The 18,975-nt window shown below is 43.5% G+C and overlaps 2 protein-coding genes across 5 annotated transcripts in view; one reads left to right on the top strand and one right to left on the bottom strand.

The window, feature by feature from the left end:
* LOC308461293 (uncharacterized protein) overlaps positions 1-18,975 on the bottom strand; it is a 392,813-nt gene that overhangs the window by 359,740 nt on the left and 14,098 nt on the right. The window lies entirely within an intron of this gene.
* The window catches only part of LOC308461291 (vomeronasal type-2 receptor 26-like), a 64,005-nt gene continuing 60,054 nt past the window's right edge, over positions 15,025-18,975 (top strand). Inside the window, exons 1-3 of one of the 4 annotated variants that reach the window (XM_080978073.1) lie at positions 15,171-15,279; positions 15,788-16,187; positions 17,777-18,004. In XM_080978073.1, coding sequence (XP_080834199.1) covers positions 17,970-18,004 — 35 coding nt within the window. In that variant the 5' untranslated portion in view covers positions 15,171-15,279; positions 15,788-16,187; positions 17,777-17,969. The other 3 variants (XM_080978075.1, XM_080978074.1, XM_080978078.1) reach the window with 3 other exon arrangements.

The following is an 18,975-nucleotide window of genomic DNA, read 5'->3' as shown; positions in this document are numbered from 1 at the left end:
TGGATCTTCGGGCTCCTCCAGGAAAACAGTTAACCATACAAGATGAAAGCATTGTGTGGCATAGCAAGTATAACCAGGTGAGACAGAACAAACAACAAATCTTTAGTTCCAAATAACTGGAAATTGATTGTTCAAATGTGTGAGTTCTTTTCAATGTTATTAGTACATTTTAGTGATGTTACATGCTCTACAATCATTGTTTGGAGTACCCCAATCTTCAATTGATTGATGTTTTCAAGGTTTCCAGTATGTACTCTGGGTTGCTTTAACTTGAATGAGGTTACTGGAGATCTCATTTTGTCATATATTATTATTATTATTATTATTATTATTATTAAGACTTATGAGCCACTTTATACAAAAACAAAATCTCAAAGAGGCTTAAGAAGATAAAGTTATGTGACATAATAGGAGTTGAAAACCATAAAAAAAATGAACAATGTAGAATACATGAAATGTTCATGAACCATGTGTAAGAAATGGAAGAAGGATGAAGGAAATTGTGAAGGAAGAGTATACACGAATTGCCAACAGTTGCTCCATCTCATAGTACCTAGCTTTAGAACAAGCACACACAGAGAGAAAGAGAGAAAGAGACACACACTTTCTCAATCCCTAATGTTTCTCTATAGGTTCTTCCTATTTCTGTGTGTAATGACAAGTGCCACCCCGGTCACAGAAGAAAAGAGAAAGAAGGGAAGCCATTTTGCTGTTATGATTGTGTTCCGTGTCCAGAGGGAAAGATTTCTAACCAAACAGGTAGGAAATAAGTTTGTCACAGGGGTTAAGTACATGATGTATGATACAGTTAGCTCCAAAATTCCAACTCAACTCAAATAGCAAACTCCTCGCTGTAAAGGGAGGCAGAGCACTGCAGCTGAGAAGGTGGTTTGTGGATCAATCCAGCTTAAATAGCTGACCAGACCCTTTGTGACCCTCAGTATCTCTCACCTTGGGAGAGACCATCTCAAGTCTTCTACATAAAGGCAGGAGGTGATAAATTGGCATTGTGTGCATGTTCAAATTGTGTCCACTTTAAAGTGTGTCCACTTTAGTACTTTACACCAATATCATAGAAATTTCCTGTTCCAAATTACCCAATCCACACAAAAGGCATACAATAGACAAAGCCAATACTCTCTGTGCTCATAGTAATGTTTTGATATTGGCTGTTGTAATCAGGACCTGGACTTACACATTAGAGATGTAGCATATTTTGCTAATCATTGCCATTGGCTGCACCATCTCTCATTCAATATTTTATTGCAAAAATCTCTTGTAAGATGCAATAGGGAAAGCTGAATTGTATTAATATAGCATTAATAGAATTAATTTCCTAATGCCAAGTACATTCCTCAGTCCACTTACTGTAGTATCAGTCAAGGTAAGTGTTCCATACATATACTGGGACTGCTGAATAATTTGCTTTCCCTTATTATGTACAGTTCCTGGTTAATGGACCTAATGCACTTAAAACAGACAACTGCTTATCCTTTAGGTAGAAGATTAAGATGAGTGGTAATCATGTCCCTGGTGAGTTTTGAATGGAGAGATTTAAATTGGCTCGCACACTGATCATGAAAATTATGCTTCATGCTTCTTTTCTTTTTAGCAGTAGACGTCATTTTCCAATTACAGCTTTTGACCAACTTTAAAGTGTGTATGATAGTAGATTAAAAATGAGAACTTTGTCACGAATGCTTATGTTCCGCTGTCATCACTCATTAACCATTAAAATAAATTGACAAAATGTGTAGCACAAATATCTTACTCAGTTCCAATAATTCTGGAATTATTAAGCATTAAAAAGCATGCTTTTCTTTTTAATTTTTAACAATTTTATTATTACAATTTCAAATACAAATATTTAAAGTCTTAATTCATCCATCTATAAATATACAAAAGTTATAGATATGTACATACTGCATACAAAGTGTACAAAAATATTCCATATTATTCAATGTAACATCTTTCTTTAATATAACATCTTTCATCTTTCTTCTACTTTTTAGATATGGACGCTTGCACTAGATGTCCAGAAGATCAATATCCAAATTTGGATCAAAGCCAATGCATTCCTAAAGTTATAACCTACCTCTCTTATGAAGAACCTTTAGGGATGACTTTAGTTTTCTCTGCTCTTGCGTTTGCTCTCACCACAGCTTTGATAATGGTAATATTTATTAAGCACAAAAACACTCCCATAGTCAAAGCCAATAATCGAAGTCTAACCTACATTCTTCTCATCTCACTCCTCCTTTGTTTCCTCTGCTCTTTCCTTTTTATGGGGCAGCCTGGACAGGTGAGTTGCTTTCTCCAACAAAGTGCTTTTGGCATCATATTCTCTATGGCTCTCTCCTGTGTTTTAGCAAAAACCATCATTGTGGTTCTGGCATTTATGGCAACCAAACCAGGATCAAGGATAAGAAAATGGTTGGGGAATAGGCTTGGAAAATCTATTGTATTTTCTTGCACCTTTGTTCAAACAGGAATTTGTGCTTTTTGGTTGAGTACTTCTCCACCTTACGCACATTCAGATATGCACTCCCTGATTGGGAAAATCATAGCAGAGTGTAAAGAGGGCTCAGTTTCCATGTTTTATGGTGTCTTGGGGTATATGGGCTTCCTAGCTGCTGTCACTTTCACTGTGGCATTTCTTGCTAGGAAGTTACCTGACAGTTTCAATGAAGCCAAATTTATCACTTTCAGCATGTTGGTCTTTTGCAGTGTTTGGATATCATTTGTTCCAGCATACCTGAGTACCAAAGGAAAATACATGGTAGCTGTGGAGATCTTTGCTATCTTATCATCTAGTGCTGGGCTACTTTTTTTCATATTTTCCCCCAAATTCTACATAATTGTGTTCAGGCCTGAGTTAAATAACAGAGAACAATTAAAATGTAATAATAATAATAATAATAATAATAATAATAATAATAATAATAACTCTGGGCAGCTTCCAACAGAATATTAAAATACAATAACCTATTAAACATTAAAAGCTTCCCTAAACAGGGCTGCCTTCAGATGTCTTCTAAAAGTCTAGTAGTTGTTTTTCTCTTTGGTGGGAGGGTGTTCCACAGGGTGGGTGCCACCATCGAGAAGGTCCTCTGCCTGGTTCCCTGTAACTTGGCTTCTTGCAGCATGGGAGCCACCAGAAGACCCTCCGCAGTGGACTGCAGTGTCTGAGCAGAATGATGGGGGTGGAGATGCTCCTTCAGGTATACTGGGCAGAGGCCAAGGCATTTGGCATGGTAGTTCCTGGGTTTAAGGAGTATGTTTTGGTCTATGTTTGGCAATTATCCAATGGCATTTTGAACCAACATGGGTACTGAACTTGTCAAAACTGCACAGATTTGTACACCTCTTAAGATATAATAACTGCCATGCCCCAGCTAGAGGAGTCATCTTTGAGGAGGCCCTGAGGCGCCTCAAGGCAAATATTACAAAGGAACAGACTGTGTCAACTGAAACTGAGAAAGAGAGGAGATACAGGCCTTCAGGGGTCTTGGAAATCCATTATATTTTCTAAGACACAAATGGCCAATGCACAGAATGAAAAGTTGAGGGTGAGCTATCACTGAGATTGGGGAGGGGGGTGTTACCAGGGCCTAATGGTGCAAACTCAGGCAGCAGCCAGCTGCTGGATTTCCTGTATGAAGAACAAGGATTCCTTGGGAGTAAATGGCTCATGAACAGCCCAAACATGTCTGGAAAGCCAGATGGCCTGCAGCTCTGCTTTGGGTGTGCCTCTGAAGTCTCATGGTTAAAACCAGTGCCTTTTTTCTAGATTAAAAGGTCCAGTACTGCCCCCTCATCACCCCCTCACCCTGTGTCTCCCTCTCTCCCTTGCCCCTGCTTCCCTGAATGTCCTGCAAGCCTTTCTGCAGCAGGCTGTTGCTGTGCTCAGTTTTTCTTTTCTTCAGGTAGGTGACAAAGCAGAGTAGCCACCCTGTTCGCCCACCGCAGCAGAAGCCAAAGTTAGTTCAAGAAAGGGTTGTAAAGTCAAAGCTAGTCACACTCCAGAGCGGAACCACTGAAGTGGGCATGAGTAATTAGGTCCACTGACTTAGCAGGTCTACTCTGGGCAGAACTAAGATATCGCCAAAGGGCCACAGAGCACCTTAAAACAAATTATTATGGCAGAAGCTTTGGGTGGACTACTATACACTTCACCAGCAGCCCTCTCTGTATGTCCCTGCATACTTAATTTCAGATAATTAGGAGTGATGGTAGTGAAGTTCTTTCCAAATAAAGGGCAATAAGCATACAGAAAACTGCCTATTTATTATCTTCACATTAATCAGCAAAATATAATTAATGTCAATGGATACTGGCTGGTATACTTTCTTGTAGCATTTTTTTAGTATTTTGTTGCAGGTAACTCATTTTGCTTATGTGATAATGCTTAGTATAATAACGTTATATAATTTCAAAAAATGGGGTTAGCTATTAACTAAGCTGAATTTTATTCCTGATAGAAGCTAAAGGCATCCTAGCAGGTATCAAAGTGTCAGTAAAACTTGTAGCCTAGTGTCAATAATGGGCTAGCTAAGTTTGGAGAGGCTTCAAGCTCAGTTTTAGTAGGTCGGTTACTGGACAGTCTGCCACATCTCATTGACTCATAATTGTAGATAAATAGGAAAGCAGAATTTCACTCAAATTACACATGTGTGTAAATAAAAGTCAGGGTTCGGGAATGGTCATAAAATGGTTGTTGGGGGAAAGCTATTTATTTAATTTATACATCACCCTTCATTCAAGGATTAGAGGGCAATTTAGAATTAAAAAACACAAAAATGAACTGGAGCAGAATGGTAAGGGATTTAAGAAGAGGCCCAGGATGGGCTTTGGAAGCCTGAAGGGAGGCAAGAGTAATAGCAGACATAGGCATCTAGAACAAAGCTAAAGATGCAAGACAGAGGTTCATATAAAGCCATTTCCGACCTAGCGAGGAGAGGGGGTTGCGGGCGACCCCCTCCCACACACGCGGGGCTGGTCTCTGCCCCCACGAGATCAGGGGGAATCCCCGGGCGTGCCTGCAACCCGACCCGCCAATCGGCGGGCTGGGGAGGCGTGGCCTAGCCTACTTAAGGCCAGGCACGCTCGGGGACCGCCCTCTTTCCCCTCGCCAGCTGGAGCAGGTTTTAGGTCTTTTGAGCAGGTTTCTTCCTCGTCGGAGTTTTGTGCCTTCCGCTTACCGCTAGCGTTAGCGCGCCCGCGTGTGTGCCAAAAGCCGAGCCGAGCGAACAAAGAGAGCTGAAGCAGCGACACGGGAAGAGAGCTGAAATCACTTTTTTATTTCTTGCTAGTTCGCTGCCTCGTATCCTCGGTTGGTAGCAGTGGCCACGCGCCTTTGCAGGGTTTGCTCAACGCTCAGCTGGTTTCGGACCCTTTTCACGTGGATTACAGCCAGCAATTGCTGCGGCGTTCTCGCTTCGCAGCCGAACATACCGGGAGGACGCGGTTCGGAAGGACGTTAGGAGTGAGGTTTGGCTGGGGGTTCTCCGTCTGTTTTCTCTTCTGCTGTTTAATTTGCGGGTTCTTTTGCGGTGTTTATTATTTCCGCGGTTTGTTGTTGTCTCTGTCTCCAATCGTTTAAGCGCAGCGTCGGCTCCTTGCGCCGGAGCGTTCCTTGGTTTCCAGGGTTACGGCCAGATTATCAACGCCCCTTACTGCACCACGTGGTTGGGTTTGCCTGCGTCCGCCATCTTAACGGAGGCATTAGGCTTGCGTCCGCCATCTTAAGCGAGGCATTTGGCCGCTGCACCCTATAGGCAGGGGGAGGGGCTACTGTGCTTAGCCGACGCCATCTTGGTAGGGTCCTCATGGTCTAGCTTGGGCGGCCATCTTGGTAAGGGGCGTAAACTATTTCACGGATTCGGAGCGCTATTCTCAGCGGCGCAGTAGTAACTACTGCAGCTTTCCTGTTTCTTTTAATCTTACCTCCCTCTAGTTTGCCTGACGCTGCCTTTATTGCCGGTTTTTGCAGCACGTTTTAATCTGTCGCGTCTGCGAGTCACTCACAAGCGGCGCTGCGGGAACTTTTGCAGCTTCCCTCCTTACTTTAATTTAGCCTCCCCCGGGATTTGCCTGTCGCTGCCCTTATAGTTGGTTTTGATTCACGTCGTACTCCTACGTTGCTCTGGTTTCTTCCGTGGTTTATTGTGTGGCTTCTCTAAAAGTCTAAGGGGCTCCGGGGAGCCAACAACTGATAACTGCTTGCGTCCACCGGGACAGGGGTGCTCTCCGGGCGGCTGAATATAACAAACGCGGGAAGGGGCTTTTGGCAATATCTTCAGCTCTGCTGTTCTAGGTGTTAGCGATTCCTTAGCCTTAATTGTTTGGTCACATTTGCCCGAGAGAAACATCAGTTCCATAATTAGGGTAGTTTGTATTGAATATTCTGATTAAAATATATCACAATAATATAAATAGCTATAATAATAAGTAAATTGAATACTTTTATTGTATACCCATAAAATATTTAATAATAAGTTATAGACACTTATACATAGCATATCCCCTCACATTAGGCTATACCTTTCATACATCCTGTGCTGCGGGTTCTCAGTTATTTCCAGCACATAAACCAATAATCAACTAAACAAACAAATAAATAAATAGATAAATAAATAAATAAATAAATAAATAAAAAACAATACACTATTAAATAACTAAATAACTAACTAAATAAATAAATAAATAAAAAGGAGGCTGAATAAGGAATAATTATCCTTCGAAGCATAGCAGTGTAGTCGATACTGAACTAGACAGTGTTGAGCCGTTAAGGGTAGACAATACTGAACTAGGCAGATACCCCGTGGCGGTACGTTGCTTCGGAGTGGGTGCACTGGTTTGAATTTTACTCTGTTATAGCTCTGGTTTCGCATATAATTTGTTATGGCTTCTGGTGGGGACCAACAGGCATCCACATCTGGCAATCAAATGGCACCAGGCGCCAGTACTGGTAGCCCACAAATGGGGGCCATGCCTTGTGACCCACAAGCGTTCGCCCAATTCTTCCGGGCGTTCGAAACCTTTTATAGACAGTGTAGGCCCGGGGCGTTGGGACACCCTGCCCCAGAACCTTCGCAGGAGGTAATACCAGACACCCCCCTAACAATCAGGGGCTGCAGGGAATTCCAGCAGCCGCGGGGGGCAGTGCCCAGCCGGAATCCTCAAATGCTAGTCGTCCTAATACTCGGGCCCAGGCAGCCATTACTAGGAGGGCCAACCAGGGTGCTGGAGTTGGTAAGGCTTCGGCAAAAGGGCCCGGCAAAGGGAAGTCCATGGCCAAAGCGTCAAGTAATAATGCCTTTTCACAAGCGGTAGACATTCCTAGCGTGTTTCAGGAACAGCAGCCCCAGCACAGCTCTACCGAGGACAGCGCGGGTTCCGGATTGGATGATGAGCACAGGGACCCTCAAATTGCTCAGCCAGTTACAAGTGCGAGCCCAGCCAACATAGAGGCGCAGGGTGGAAAAAGGAAGTCAAAGAAGAAGCACACGTCCTCCAAGAAGAAAAGAGGCAAGCAGTCCGAGACGGAGGACGAGTCAGGTACGTCATCTTCTGATTCGGATAGTGAGGGCCCCATGGATGGTTACTGGGGTTTAGGTGAAGGGAATCACGGGATCCCACTTTGGGCACATGAAAGGAGAGCCAATTCTCACCGTAAGACTTTCAATGGGGTGTTGGACTGGAAAGATGGGGCGTTGGTCGACGACGTAAAGGTCGTCACCAATCAGTCCACTGATTTCATTTTAGGGAACCATTTGTCCCAGAAAAAGAGGAATAAGATCCTCAATGGGGACTACGTTGACATGTTTACCCTGCTCCCGCCCGCTAAATTATTAGGAAAAGGTGAAAGGAGACGATCCTCCGGTAAGGGGAGGTACAGGACCCCCAGAGCGGAGCGCACCTTTGAGAATTGGCTGGATGGGTACCAGGTTTTCATGGGTGTCGTTTGTGCTGCTTATCCCCGGCGTTCCATGGATTTGGTCGCCTATTTGGCTCATGTCAGGCGGGCCCACTCACTAGCAGGGGAGCAGGCCGCTCTAACATATGACGAGAACTTCCGGAGAAATGCTTCTCTCCTGCCTTCCACCCGATGGGACCTTACTGACCCTAACTACTGGGGCGAGGACGTTAATCCATACATTGAAAAGAAAAACCAGGGACCGACCAAGGCGGGTAAGACGGAGGTCAAGCGACGTCGCCTCTGCTGGGAGTTCAATAGGGGTGCATGCTCGAGACCCTCCTGTAAGTACCTGCATGAATGCGATCGGTGCTGGGGAAACCACCCCGCCTCAGCGTGCTACAAGAATAAGCAGCAGCCCTTTCGTGGAGGCAGGGGGTACTTCCACAACAGTAGAGGTGCCCCCGGATCCGCCAACCAGGGACCCGGTAACCGTCAGTAACCCGAACCTGGGTCTGGCCTTCTCTCCTGTGCGGCTACAGCCTCTCAAAGCCCTCTTAGATCTATATCCCGACAAAAAAGCCGCACAATACCTGTGGGAGGGGTTTTCTAAGGGGTTCAGAATCCCAGTGGCCTTCCCACCTAATACCGGTGACCCAAAAAATCAGAAATCAGTTAGGGAGAGGCCAGAGATTGTTAGAAAAAAGATTGAGAAGGAGATTAGGGCAGGACGGGTGGCTGGCCCCTTTGCCGAGCCCCCCTTGGTAGGACTCCATCTATCCCCGCTGGGCATCGTGCCAAAAAAGACCCCGGGAGAGTTCCGAATGATCCACAACCTCTCTTACCCGAGGGGAGGTTCAGTCAATGACGCCATTCCCCAGGAACTCTGTACAGTGAAATACGCCTCCTTCGATCAAGCAGTAAAAATGATCCGCAGATTTGGGAAAGGAGCGCTACTTGCCAAATGCGACATCGAGTCGGCATTCCGTCTCCTTCCCGTCCATCCGGCCGACTTCCGTTGGTTGGGCTTTAGGTTCGAGGGAGCTTATTTCATTGACAAGGCAATGCCTATGGGTTGCTCCGTGGCTTGCTCAGCTTTTGAGTCTTTCAGCACATTTCTAGATTGGGCTCTACGCTTCAGGACCCGGTCGTCGGGCGTGTCGCATTACCTCGATGATTTTATTTTAGTGGCAGACAACAGGCAGCGATGCTCCTCCCTCTTGGAGGCCTTCACTGCCCTAGCTGAGGAGCTGGGGGTACCACTAGCCGCCGAAAAAACGGAGGGCCCAGCCACTTCTATGGTCTATCTGGGCATTGAATTGGACACCGTGGCCCAGACATCCAGGCTGCCCGAGAGCAAACTGGTCGCTCTTAAAGCCCTTATACAGCAGTTACTGCCCCTAAGGAAGGTTACCTTAAGGCAAATTCAAAGCCTCCTAGGACACCTAAATTTCGCCTGCAGGGTAGTGTCGCCAGGGCGCCCCTTTTGCGGCCGTCTGGCCAGACTATCTGCGGGCCTTAGGGCCCCTCAGCATAGGGTACGCCTCTCCAAGGAGGTCAAAGCGGATTTGGGTATGTGGTTACAATTCCTCGACAAGTACAATGGTATATCCTTGTGGCAGGATTCCTTGGCACTTGACGCTGATTTCCAAGTTCAGTCGGACGCAGCCGGTTCATTGGGTTTTGGAGTCTACTTCAGGGGCCAGTGGTGTGCCCAAAAGTGGCCAGCAGATTGGCAGGGCCAGCCCATTACTCGGGACCTTACATTCCTGGAATTTTTCCCTATCGTGGTAGCAGTACATCTTTGGTCAGAGCAGTTTCGCAATCACAGGGTTTGTTTTAACACGGATAACCAGGCTGTTGTAGAGGTTCTTTCTAGACAATCCGCGCGTTCTACCAGGGTGGGAAACTTGCTTCGGTCCTTTGTCCTCCTTTGCTTGGAACAGAATATATATTTTCGGCCAAATTCGTACCTGGCGTTAATAATGACATCGCGGATGCTCTATCTCATTTTCAGATGGAGCGCTTCTGCTCATTAGCGCCGGATGCGGACCAATCATCGATGTCTTTCCCGGAGCATCTTTGGAGCCTTGGGAGCAGGAAGTGATGAAGGGAGTATTCGGTGCAGTCGCCCCCTCCACAATGAGATCATATAGGAAGGCGTGGGCGGACTTCTTGAAGTTCCGCGGCAGAATGCCGTGCACTAGGCGGGCGGCGGTGCCTTCCACTAGGGAGGTTCTCCGTTATTTAACTCATTTAAAGGAGCTGGGCAGGGCACCGAAGACCCTCAATATTCAGTCCGCGGGGATTTCTTATTTCTGTAAAGCCTTTTTTGCCACCGACCCGTGTGCCCAATTTATTGTGCGTAAGACTTTAGAGGGTTGGCGCCGGCAGCAGCCCCCCAACCCTGACAAGAGAAAGCCCATAACGTATGATATTCTGATCCAGATTCACAAAAAATTAAGAGAAATATGCTGGTCAAAGTACGAAGCCCAACTATTCTCAGCTGCTTATTCCATAGCCTTCTTTGGTGCCTTGCGCATAGGCGAGGTCGTCTGCGAGGGGGGGACTGCCCACTGCCAGAGGGGCATCCTTTTAAGTGATCTGACCCTATCAGAGACCGACCGAATAATTCAAGTGCGGAGTTCTAAGACGGACCAACAGGGTAGGGGGGCTCTTCTGCGCCTACCAGCAGCACAAGCGAGTGGTCCATGTCCGGTGAGGGATACGAGGCGTTTCCTCTACTTAAGACCCAAGGGTCCCGGCCCCTTGTTTATTCACGCGGATGGTTCACTATTGGCTAGGCATCAGTTTACGAGGGTCATGCGCATGGCATTGGCCGCCTGCGGTCTCCCCGCGGCTGAATTCGCAGCTCACTCCTTTCGGATCGGGGCAGCGACCACTGCAGTGCACCTTGGGCTCTCGGCAGAGAGGATAAAGGACTTGGGCCGGTGGAAATCTAACGCATACAAAGCTTATGTGAGAAAGAACCTGTGACTAGCTTTGGTTCCCCTGACCTTGTCTTTCCTATCCATTTGCCTTTCAGAATTCAAGCGGTTGCGCATTTGGTTGGTGGGCCACAGCATCGTGCACTGGGCCAAAGAACGTGCTATGGTTAACGGATTGGGTTCGAATCTGAGCTTGCCTGCAAATGTCGAGCTGCTGTGGATGGCGCGAAGGGGCATGCGCTGGAGTGAATTCAAGCCAGCTGTGATGGCAAGAGCCGCCTCCGAGGGTCCACCCGATGCGCTGGTTATCCAGTTGGGGGGAAATGACTTAGCGTACCGAAAAGCTATTGACCTTAGGTGGAACATCTTTGACGATTTGGCCAATCTGAGGGCGGTCTACCCAAACATTACTATCCTGTGGTCCTCGTTGCTTGAGAGGAGGACGTGGAGGGATTGCGTGAGCCCAGTTGGAATTAATAACGCAAGAAAGGTCTTGGAGCGGGCTGTGGAACGTAGAGTGGCGGCTCTGGGTGGGTGCGTCATATGGCACCCAGGCATCCAGTACAACAACGAGGCCCTCTACAGATGGGATGGCGTGCATCTGTCAGATGCTGGAAACGATATTTGGCTGGGGGACATCATAGCAGGGATTAGGGATTGGCTACAGGCTTGAAGGTATTGGCGGCGAGCTTTGCTCGAGTGGCGGTTAGGCATTGGCAGGGGTTTATTGTTATGCAAATGAGTCGGGGGGAAGGAAACGCCATCACCTTCCCCCAGGAAAAGGGTAGTCCGGTAAAGGACTCCGGGGGGCGTTGCCTTGTCCGAAACCTAGGGAGGTGAGGGCCCCCGGCACGCCCCCGAGCGGTGACACCCGTGGGATCCTAGTTGGCGTACTTCAACAGGACCCCCACGGTTTGTGGTTAACCCTTCCCGGTCTGCATGCCGGGTAGTCGATAGGAGCCAATGCCTAAGGCCAATACCTTTCAATTCTGTAATCAATAAAGTTGTGGCCTGTTTAAGCCCATTAACCTTAAATAATGTGTCCTGTGTCGTTATTTCTCATGGGGGAGGGGTCTAGCCACGCAACTGGTGCAAATTACTGAAAGAGACCTCTGTGGAAGCCTTCAAAGAAGAGCTATTGCCAAAATAAGAGATACTTGCAAAAATGAAGTGGCATTTGTTTCTGGACTAGTCTGGAGGCCATAGCTTCAATCCTGAGAAAAAGATGAATGACTACAAAATAAAGGAAGCAATGACCACATTGAAAATTGTTTCCAAACCCTGGATCCAATCTTGAGTGAAGCCTAGGAGCTGGCATGGAATGGAAGTATTATTAAACCAATTGGAACCATTGACCATAGTATCATATGTACAACAGTAGAGCACAAAACATTAGAAACAATAAAATAATAAAGACTCTGGCTAATTAAAGAGGAGGCATTAATTAACAAAGCAAAAGGCTTATATTAATTATCTGTGGTGGAGACGGGCACTCTGCTTTGTTAAAAATCTTCATTTTATAGTACTTTAAACTCTCCATCTTGTTTGTGTGGCACTGGCTATAAAAATGAAACTGAATTCAGCATAGGAATAGAATGCACTGTTTACTTAAAGCTTTTATAGGCAGACACTGCTAAGTGGGAGGTTAACAGAATCCAATATGGCAAAGATTGTTGGTATCATGCAGTGATTATTGGATGAGCAGTTGGAAGAGCTTAGAGCTGAGATGCTTACAATGGTAAATGAAAATGGATCAGAAAAGGCCAGACCTTTGGAAAACAATATTGATCAACATCTGCCCTCGGAACCCTCCAACACGGTGATAGTAAAATCCAGGAAAAATCTTATTGAACACCATATTCCCATTTTTTCTCATGAAAGAATGGTGGTGGTTTTGGTTGTCATGATTTCACATGATTTTCCAAGACAATTTCCCCAAGGAATGGTGCCAAAAAATGTGTGTTTGTGGGCACTGTGCAAGATTGCACGACCCCAACCCTTTAAAAAGGGGGAGGGTTTGAGAGGGGAAATTGTGGTGCAAAATTATGCAAGACCTTGGTGACCAAAAATGCCACTGGTCTCTCATGATAAAAATTGGGATGCCCCAATTTTTCTGAGACACTTGCTGGGTATGCCATACAAGTTTACCAGACTGTTCAGCTTCCACTGTTTTTCCAGTTATTTTTCTGTATATAGCAGAAACAGCAATGTCTGCAGACGGGGAGATGATTATCACCCCTATAATTATGAGCAAACAAACCCCATGAAATGTATGTTCAAGGCCTTGAGAAAATAAACCACCACAACAGAAGTACTTATAAGAGTCTTCTCCAATGCTCAGAGCTGGCCCAAAGCAGAAAGAGCAGGCAAGACACTGTCATTCTGAGCTCTTATAGTTTTAGGATAAGTTTGCAGTCTTCGGGTGTGCTGTGGTTTCTTCCAGACTAAGCATATTTTGAGTTGTTCGCACGATCTGTTTCTCCCAGCAGTGCCTCACTTATAGATCCTCCTAGTAAAGAAAATACAACTTCTGTGTGCAGGCAGAAAAATTTGCACAATCTTGCAGTCAAGACCTGAGGGGCATTAAACAGAATTTTTTAAAACAAAAAAAAATTAAAAAACATGAAATAGGAGCGGAGGAGATGGATGCAGTCACCTTCTTTCACCAACTGATCAATGTAAAAACGGGGTCACATCTTGTTCAAATTAAGTTGAAACAAGACTCATCTGAATAAAAGTGGCATTGAAGAAAACAGTGACATTTTGTCCCCAAAATGCTAATGTTATTGATACTGCTGCTTGTTTTTCTCCCTCATAGTGTGAGCAAGAGCCATTCCATTCTTTACAGCTTGAAGACCCGATTTGTCCAATGCAAAGTAAGAAACATCACTTCACAGGAGTTTTCTCAGTCAGGAAATCTTGTCATTGGGTTTATTGCTTCTCGGTTCTACATGATGCACTTCCCTACAATTTCATCTGAACAGCCTTCTTTAGCACCCCAGAAGGAATTCATGTAAGTCACCCTCTTTTTCCTCTCCGTAGAATTAATGTTTTTATCTCACAGAAATTAAGAACAGATAATGAAGCAAAAAGAGGTATTTTCCTCTCTTATAATCTGAAATGTAAGATGCAAATCATATGTTGGTACTTCTGAACTTTTATTGGCTGCACTTTCAGCATAGCTGGTTTTGTTTGTTTTATAGTAGATGTAAACCTGTTCCATATTTTATCACTTTATTCTACTGTTACTTTTTTGCAGTCTACTAATTTTAAAGATCTAGTGTTCCACATTATATGCTTACGTAATTTCTTTCTGGACACCTGATTTTAGAGAGCAGAAGGGCTGCCTTGGCGCAGTGCTTCTTTAAATCTGTTTTTGCTCCAGATTCATTTGTGTAAATAGAGAAAATAAAGGAATATAGCACAAGTTTACAGTGTTTTCTGATTCATTTTTAAATAATGCACATGATAGCCCTACCCTGGAAACATTCCATTGGATGTCCATGAGTTCTAGACTAGAAATATTTCACAGCTCTAGAATGTGTAGAGCATATGAAAATAGTTTTTCTGAATTGTTCAAAAGACTATAAGTCTATCCAAAAATCCTTACAATGGCTTTGTTGCAATGGATTTGCAGTAAAGTACACCTTACACTGCAATTTGTAATGCAGGAAATATTCTGTACACAGCAGATTTTTCTAATGAATGTAGAAGATTGCTCCTACTAAATAAATAGATCCGCCTGTTTTATTTCATGGAGGGGATAAAAAATATGAGAAATCATTTTCTGTGTGCTTCTTTGGTTCTTTCCCCCCATCTGTTTATTATATCTAATCTAATTTGTATTGCAGTGTGGTACCAAAAAACTACCAGGAGGTTCTTGCCATGGTATTTGCTGTAGAGGAGATAAACAAAAATCACCATATTTTGCCTAACATCACGTTGGGCTTCCGAATCTATGATAGTATGCACAGGGTTGTAGTTACTTATAAGCTCTCACTGGACCTACTTTCTCCACGGCATATTTCAGCTCCAAATTATAAATGTGATCGCCAGAACAATTTGATGGCCATTCTTGGAACAAAGTCCCCTGAGCTCACCTTCACTTTGGCCACTATTATAAACATGTACAAGATTCCTCAGGTGGGTGTTTTTGAGGATAGTGCTGAGATTGTGTGAGATATGAGCATTCAAAATGCTAAGTAAAGGGTTAATACTCACAAGGGCTGCAACATTCTAAGAAAGAATCTTGTGAGGTCATATACCTTGTGCATGAGGCAGTTGTGTAAGTTGGTACAGTTATGTCAGTTAATAACAGACTTTTTGTGTCAGAGACACTGAGCAGTAGGCCTGTTCAGTTCTGCTGCAGTCTGCCTCAAAGTTTGTTGGTCTGCAAGGGTTTTAGTCTTAGTGGTAAGCGAAGACGGGGCTTGGAATGTCATTTCTCCCTCTCTGCAGCTTGAGCTCCTGCACTTCTTTGGAGAAGAATATCAGATAAACCCTATGACTACTGAGACACCTTTCCAGGAACCAGTGGATTACACCCTAAATTATGTTTATTTAGATTATTTCAAATTAAATGCGTCAAGATTGCCTTGGCTTGAAATATCCATTGATGTGAACTAAGTGAAACTAGTTTAAGAATGCATCTAACCCATTGCTTCTAATGAGACAGTGATCTAAATATATCCTGCTGCTGCTGTTGTTGGTAGTAGCAGTAGTAGCAGTGGTATTAGTAGTAGTAATTAAATTTGTATACTGCCCTTCATCTGAAGATGCTATCATTATTTTCCCCTGGTAAATGAAACATTCATTTAAACCAAAGTAGTGGCTGTGGACAAAAATAATCCATATTAACAATGCATACCCTTAATCCACACATTTTCTGTGCTTTTCATATCATATATGTGTTTGCTTTTAGTTCACCTATGCCTGTATTGACTCAAGGGTGACTGAAAGAAGACAGTACCATTCCCTGTACCAGATGGTCCCTAATGATGTTCATGAGTACAATGGGTTGCTCAAGTTACTTTTGCATTTCAAATGGACATGGATTGGTCTCTTTACTATGAAATACATTACTGGAGAAAATTTTTTGGAAGCATTAGTTCCCCAGCTTACCCTGAATTACATCTGTGTTGATTTTATACGTAGAATATGGCCATTGGCTTATGCTGAAGGAATGACGGATTTGCTCCTTAGTGAATTTAATAAAATTTCAATTGTCATGACAAGCAAAGCCAATGTTTTTGTGGTCTATGGTAGTTCCATAGTGATGGACATTTTGATCGGGTATCTTCATATGGCACAACTTCCTATAGGTAAAGTATGGCTTGTGACAAGTCATTGGGATTTCAAAACCACCAATGAAAGGAGGTGGAATATGCACCATTTACAGGGTGCATTATCTATATCTCTACATTCAAATGAACCCCTGGGATTCAGGACATTTCTTCAGAGTCTGAATCCTTTTGAGAAAAAACAAAATGATTTGATCAAGGATTTCTGGGAAAAGACCTTCAATTGCTCATTGAAAAATAATAATGTGGGTGAAGAGCCTAAGAAACGTTGCACTGAGGAGGAGAAATTGGAGAGTCTTCCATTACAAATCTTTGAAATGAGCATGACTGGTAGCAGCTATGCTGTGTACAATGTTCCTCACGCAGTGGCACATGCTCTACATGCTATGTATCAATCTAGATTCAAACAAAAATCACAGGTGGCTAGAGTGGATTTGCAGAATCTGCAGCCATGGGAGGTAATTTTATCCACAGCACAGTATTTTCTGCTCTTGGGTGGCCTAGAACACCATATTATTCCACAGCTGTGTAAAAAAAAAATTAAAATCTCATGTACATAAACAGATCTTACATTTAAGGCTTTTTCTTTCCTATCAAATAGCTTGGTGAGAATGGCTGGCTTCCCTGTTTGCTGTGTTATACATAGCACTTTCACTAATAATTCATCCACTTTTATGTCATACCTCCTAAATGAGCAAATATTGGTCTGGTTGTCTTCCCCTACTGACGTCTCTGATAGACCCTATGTATAGGTTGAGTATACAATTCTGCATTTTCCAGGGCTGCTGATAACATTCTCACTGCTGGCTAATATACCAGGAACACTTATTTAAAGAAAGAAACAGGAGGATTTTTTTACTTTTTCATCTTTTATTAGAAAGCATCCTCATCATGTTGAGTTTTTGCCTGCACTTGAAAAATTATTCCTTTGTCTTCATTGATGCATTTGGATACTTCTGAACCTATTGTTGTCCAGTTTTGTGTGATGGATCCTAAGAGGGATTAACAGGTTTTTGACACTTTTACTGAATCAGGTGGAGGATCAGCCACCTCTAAGTATGCAGAAGTGATGACTCCTAATAAATTAGCTGCCAGAGACCAGGTTGCCTACCTGAAAAATAACTATTACTCAGGTGTGACAGGCTGTTCCTCAAAGACCAAATTTCTTATGCTATGCTGATGACCTGCAGTGGGTGTGGCTCTGAAGACCCATAGTTTTAATCTGGCAGTTTCTGGTAGAGAGTGATGGCACAACTTCCTTACATGAGTTCATTGGCTAGGATAGTAAGCAAACTTTGCATGATAATTCCTAGGATTGAGAACCTAGTTTTTGTCTATGTTTCGTTACAATTGGATGCAATTTTAAATCAAAACTGAACCTTTCAAAACTTCGCTGTTTTTAAACAAAACTGCCAATATTCTGTAGTATTTTACGAATTAACTTTAGAATTATTTTTTATGGTGAAACTAGATTAAGGGTTTTTTATTTCATAAAATGTCTGGACTGGCTACACACACACAACTAGTGCACACCTCTCTGAAAATTATGGTTGTATTCACCACTCTGAGGATTCAAACATTTTACCCCTTTCTATATTTTTTGAATGTAGCTCCATCCCTTTCTAAGAAATCTCACATTCAACAACAGTGCTGGAGAGACAATACAGCTTAACGAACATGGAGAGATAATGGCAGGATTTGATGTGACCAACTGGGTAATGTTTCCAAATCAATCTTTTGGTAGCGTCAAAATTGGAAGGCTGGATCTTCAAGCTCCTCCAGGCAAGGAGTTAACCATTCAGGATGAACGCATTGTGTGGCATAGAACATTTAACCAGGTGAGCTAGGAAGACTTGTAAATCTTTTTCTTCCAAATAACTGGAAATGGATTGTTCAAATGTGCCTGACGACTTTTTTCCATATTGTTACATACACTCCAATTTGTGCACCCCATTCTGCAATCAGCAAAAGGTTTCAAGACCTCCAACATGTACCCTGGGTTGGTTTCATTTAAAGAGGGTCACTGGAGACTCAGGAAATGCTTGCAAAGTAAGGCTAATCTGTAGATATATTCACAGTAAGCATAAGAAATTGGTTCATAGCCCTAATTTCAGGTGTATAGTATTTCCATTGATTTCCCATCCTTCCTCACTCCAATTAGTTCACCCCATTCTGCAATCAGCAAAAGGTTTCAAGACTTCCAACTTCCAACATGTACCCTGGGTTGGTTTCATTTAAAGAGGGTCACTGGAGACTCAGGAAATGCTTGCAATGTAAGGCTAATCTGTACATATATTCACAGTAAGCATAAGAAATTGGTTCATAGCCATAATTTCCATTGATTTCACATCCTTCCTCCCATGATCCCAGGGATGGTCAGAGATAAAACATCAGCAAATCAATCAAATGCAACATTCATAATACAGAAATAAAACAAGAACTAATAATTTAATTGTACACAGAAAATAAAAAAGGCAAAGAATAAATGAATAGCAGCTGGCCTTCTGAAAGATTAGTGTTTTCAACTGCCAGCAAAAGAGTAAACGGCTGGCAGCAGAACTACTTAGGAAGGGGGATTCAAAAAATGGAACATTAAAACTAAGATGGCCCTGGGATATGCTGCTTACTCACAGTCTTCAGCTAGTAATTTTATAAAATACAAGCAGGAAAATATATGGGGATATCATTCCCTATCAAATATCCCCAGGCTCCAATGGGATTAGAACCACCAATATCACAGCATTGTATTGTCCTACTAGGGAATTCAAGTCTATGTCTCTTTCAGAATCAGTTTCAGGAGTGCTAATCA

This window comes from Podarcis pityusensis, assembly GCF_964106645.2.
Source record: "Podarcis pityusensis genome assembly, chromosome: 13".
NCBI classification, from domain to species: Eukaryota; Metazoa; Chordata; class Lepidosauria; order Squamata; family Lacertidae; genus Podarcis; species Podarcis pityusensis.
The sequence above is the reverse complement of the archived record's forward strand: the minus strand, read 5'-3'. Positions and strand labels throughout refer to the sequence as shown.